At 33.6% G+C, this 4,115-nt stretch overlaps 1 protein-coding gene across 1 annotated transcript; it reads right to left on the reverse strand.

Moving 5' to 3' along the window:
- Window positions 1-204: 204 nt before the first annotated feature.
- On the reverse strand, window positions 205-1,536 carry LOC131593666 (uncharacterized). Its single transcript, XM_058866197.1, has 2 exons — window positions 588-1,536; window positions 205-494 (listed from the first exon to the last, which is right to left on the reverse strand). The coding sequence occupies exons 1-2, from the start codon at window positions 1,534-1,536 to the stop codon at window positions 205-207; spliced, it is 1,239 nt and encodes a 412-aa protein (XP_058722180.1).
- Window positions 1,537-4,115: the final 2,579 nt, after the last annotated feature.

Consider the following 4,115-nt stretch of genomic DNA (forward strand, 5'->3'; position numbering starts at 1 on the left):
ATCCATGTTGTCAATGAAGGCGCCTATAAGTATGACACAAAAATTGAATCCAAGTAAATATAATTCAAGGAAGAGTAAAGAAAACCTTTAAATATTAAAACTTCATATAACACTCAAATGTGTTGCATTACATTGGTATTTAAAAATAAGAGTAATTTCTCAACGAAGCAAATCTAAAAACCAAAAACATCTTAGAGTTGAAATTTAGGAGAAGAAAATACGACCATCACGCGAGAAGAGTTTCCTTTTTTTTAAAGATGACCTTGATAAAACCTTCGAGACAACGACGTAGGCCTCCACTTTATTACAATATCTCAAATCGATCTCTTTAAGTTTTGTGCAGTTTTCAACCACATGAATCATTCCCTTTTTTGTGACATAATTACAATATGCCAATTTTAGTTGCAAAAGTCCATGACAACTCTTTGAGACCTCATAGAGTGTTTTATCATCGACTCTTGTATATGACAAGTTCAACACCTCCAATTGAGGAACTACAAAGTTCATGTCACGTAGCCTTATTTAACGACAGTAGCTCAAGTTCAAATGTCTAATCTTACAACATCTACTTAAAACGTGACAAATACCTTTTCCAGATATGTCATCGCAACCATTCAAATCAAGCAGCTGCAAATTGGGGAAAATGGAGACTAACATTATGATGCTTTCATCATTTATAAAGAAGTTGCCAGCCAAACACAGAGACTTCAACTGAGAGTTCACATGAAAATTCTTGAAAGAATCAAAATTCCTAAAATCTATGTCTTCCATGATGATCTCTTCAAGTGAATGACAGTTTCGAAGAAGGACAAACAAGGCTGATTCTGTGAGCTTGTAACATTGACTAAGGTTTATAGAAACCAAATGTGGAAGATGCAAAGACAAGTCGGTAATATAATGATTATCTAGAAAATCAACCTGTTGAAGACCCAGATGTTGTATCGAATTACACTTGGATAACAAACAATAAAGTCCATTGTAAGTATAGCAGGTACAATATTTGATGACAAAGCTCTTCAAAGGAAGAGCTTCCCTTGCAATAGAGTATAGCAAATCATCTGATAATTTCGAATCCCAAAACTTAAGACTAATCAAACGCTTCAAACTGAATAATGAATCAATGAGCAGTGAAGGAGAGAACTTTCCATCCTTTAGATCAATATTGGAAATAGATAAAGATTTCAATGTTGGTATGTCACGGAGAGTCAAAGCAATATCTGCATCCAGATCATGATGCAAGTTGAACTGGAGGTCAAGAAAATTAAGGTTGGAGAATCTATGGAAGATACGGCGGAGAAAGCAAGGCTGTGGATCGGGAATTCTGAGAGAGAATAAGAGTCGATTGGTTATGGAAAGGAACATTTTAGAGACAAGAGATAGAGAGTTAAAGTCGCGTTTGTGGTTGGTGACGAATGTGAACACATGCTCCCAGCAGTCCTCTGGTAAATAAAAATCAGGTTTTGAAGAAGTTTTCTTCCTCCTATTCTTAGTGAGGAGGAATGATGATTTGTAAAAGCCTATGTTCTTTCTTTTCATGTCGAAGAATGATGGAATATTGGTGCTATGCCGTCAGAATTTTGAGACTTAAGGATTTGGTCAAGTGTGAAACAAATTAAATTAGGTTACATTTCAGGGAATTATGTACCGTCAACATTAAAAAAAAGGACTACTATGAATTTATGGTATTTAATCTAATTAGCATTGTGGATTGATTTAATATTTTTTTAATTATTTAGAATATTCAATTTTAAATGTGTTAAAATTTTCAATATTTATATTGATTTAATCTAAAAAAATGATATATTAATTGACACAATAATGGTGTATTTATATTTTTTGCGAATATTTTATAGGGTTAAATATGTTTTTAGTCCATATAAATATGCGACCCTGTATTTTTAGTCCTTATCAAATTTTTCTTCAATAAATGGTTCTTCTAAAATTTTTATGCATGTAATTTCAGTCCCTGCTATTTTCTAAAATTTTAAAAACTGTTTAATTACCCTTTAATTTTCAAATTTTTTAATAAATTTTTTTAATTATGTTTAGAATACTGTAAAATATTTATTTAACAAGTTTTAGATTTTTTTAAAACGAGAAAAATTAAATATAAATTTTTCAAATTTAAAAAAATAATGATAAAAATAATGAAAATCTCAACTTAGAAATTAAATTTTGAATTTCTTTTTTTTTTTCCATGAACTTTTTAAAACATTACGAATATATCTGCAAAATAATCATTCTTAAATACACATTGGTTTGAAACTAGGGACTGAAATTAGGTGCATAATAATTTTATAAGGACCATTCATTGAAGGAAATTTTTATAAGGACTAAAAATGCAGGGTCGCATATTTATAGGGACTAAAAACGTATTTAATCCTATTTTATATAATTATTCCTAAATAGGTACATATATTTTTCGTGAATATTTTTTTATGATAAAGAAAATTTATCCTATTAATTATTTTTTCAATCTTATCCTCTTATAACTAGTTATCATAACTGAGTTTGATGATAAGTGGAGTGTAAGAGATCTGTATATGGAATTCAAGCAACTAGGTGACATAGTAGAGGTAGTCTTACCTCCTAAGAAGGATAGCAGAGGAAGAAGATACGGCTTTGTAAGATTCCTAGAAGTTGAAGATCTTAGTTTGTTAGCAACAAAATTAGACAACTTGTTTCTCAATGGAAGGAAGCTGCATGCTAATTTACCAAGGTTTAGAAGAAGCGAAAAAGTAACGGTCAAGGAAAAGGAGTTAATAAACAGAAGGTCAGAAAATATGTTTTTAGGGGCTAATCAAGAAGGAAGAACATGGGTGAATAACAAAAGAAGATCATATGCAGCGGTAACAAGGACTCCCGTCAAAGGCCGTTTGGAGAAGCAAGAGGATTTAAAGAAGTTATCGCTTTTGTCTTATAAAGCGAATGAAGATGACAAATCTAGGTTTAAGAAAGCTTATGTGGGAAGAGTTAAGGAGAATGGAACAACATTCACAATGAAGTAAATCTTCCATGACGAGGGCATTTTCACCATAAGAGTAACTTCTTTGGGAGCTGATTCTTGTCTGCTGGATGATTTAATAGAAGGGGAGGTGGCGGCTTTTTTGGAGGAAAGGAAAGAGTGGCGGGGCGATAAGTTTTTAGAGACAAGAGGCTGGAAACCGGAAGATGTAGATCATAACAGACTATCATGGGTGAAATGTTCAGGAATCCCTTGTCATGCATGGAACAATGCTTTCTTTGAACTAATCTCAGCCACCCTAGGTACCTTTGTTCACAGTGATGAAAAAATGAAGGCAAAGGTCACCATGGATTCATCTAGGTTTTGCATTCGAACTAATTATCCTACAAATATCAAGGAATTCTTTCATGTTTTGGTTGATGGCATGCAGTTTATAATAGCCTTGGTAGAAGACATGTGTATTGAGCAGGAACCATGTAAACCTCCAAGAGAAGAAGAAGTCACGTCGGAAGATGAAGCTTCATCGAAGCCTATGCATTCTGATGAAGAGATCTCCATCATAGGCATAGACTATTCAGAGAAAGAAGGCGGAAAGGAGGAAAACATGGGAGGAAACAAGGAAGGATTAGGTCAGAGCATTAATGAGTCACAGACGGCGGTTCCAGAGTCCAAGAAGATGTCTCATAAGGTTGCATGGACCGAGGAAAATAAAGGGTCAAATCCAGAAAAGGAGACGTTTGTTTTCTCTGAATTTCCATACTCTATTGACAGGACCACTCACGTGAATAGAGGCAATAGATTAGATATAGTTAATCTAGCTGGCCCATCGACTATTGCTAGTGAACCAGTCTTAATTGTGAAGGATAGAAAAACACTTAGAAAGGGGGGGTTTGAATAAGTGTGACTTCAAAAACTCTTAAGATAAAAACAATGAACACAATATTTTTATCCTGGTTCGTTGTTAACGAAACAACTCCAGTCCACCCCCTTAGAGTGATTTACCTCAACTGAGGTTTTAATCCACTAACCAATCTTGATTACAATGGTTATCCACATAGAAACACTCTAAGTCTTCTAGAGTATACTGATCACACCTTGATCACTCTAGGAAATCAACACTTAAAAACTTCTAAGTCTTCTAGAGTCTACT

This window comes from Vicia villosa, linkage group LG1 (assembly GCF_029867415.1).
Source record: "Vicia villosa cultivar HV-30 ecotype Madison, WI linkage group LG1, Vvil1.0, whole genome shotgun sequence".
Taxonomy (NCBI): Eukaryota; Viridiplantae; Streptophyta; class Magnoliopsida; order Fabales; family Fabaceae; genus Vicia; species Vicia villosa.

Excerpts from the sequence above, each read along its gene's own strand:
- LOC131593666 (XM_058866197.1), bottom strand. The coding sequence starts at position 1,536 with ATGAAAAGAAAGAACATAGGCTTTTACAAATCATCATTCCTCCTCACT. Across the intron at positions 495-587 it reads CGATGACATATCTGGAAAAG|TTCCTCAATTGGAGGTGTTG; the intron begins GTATTTGTCACG and ends TGAACTTTGTAG.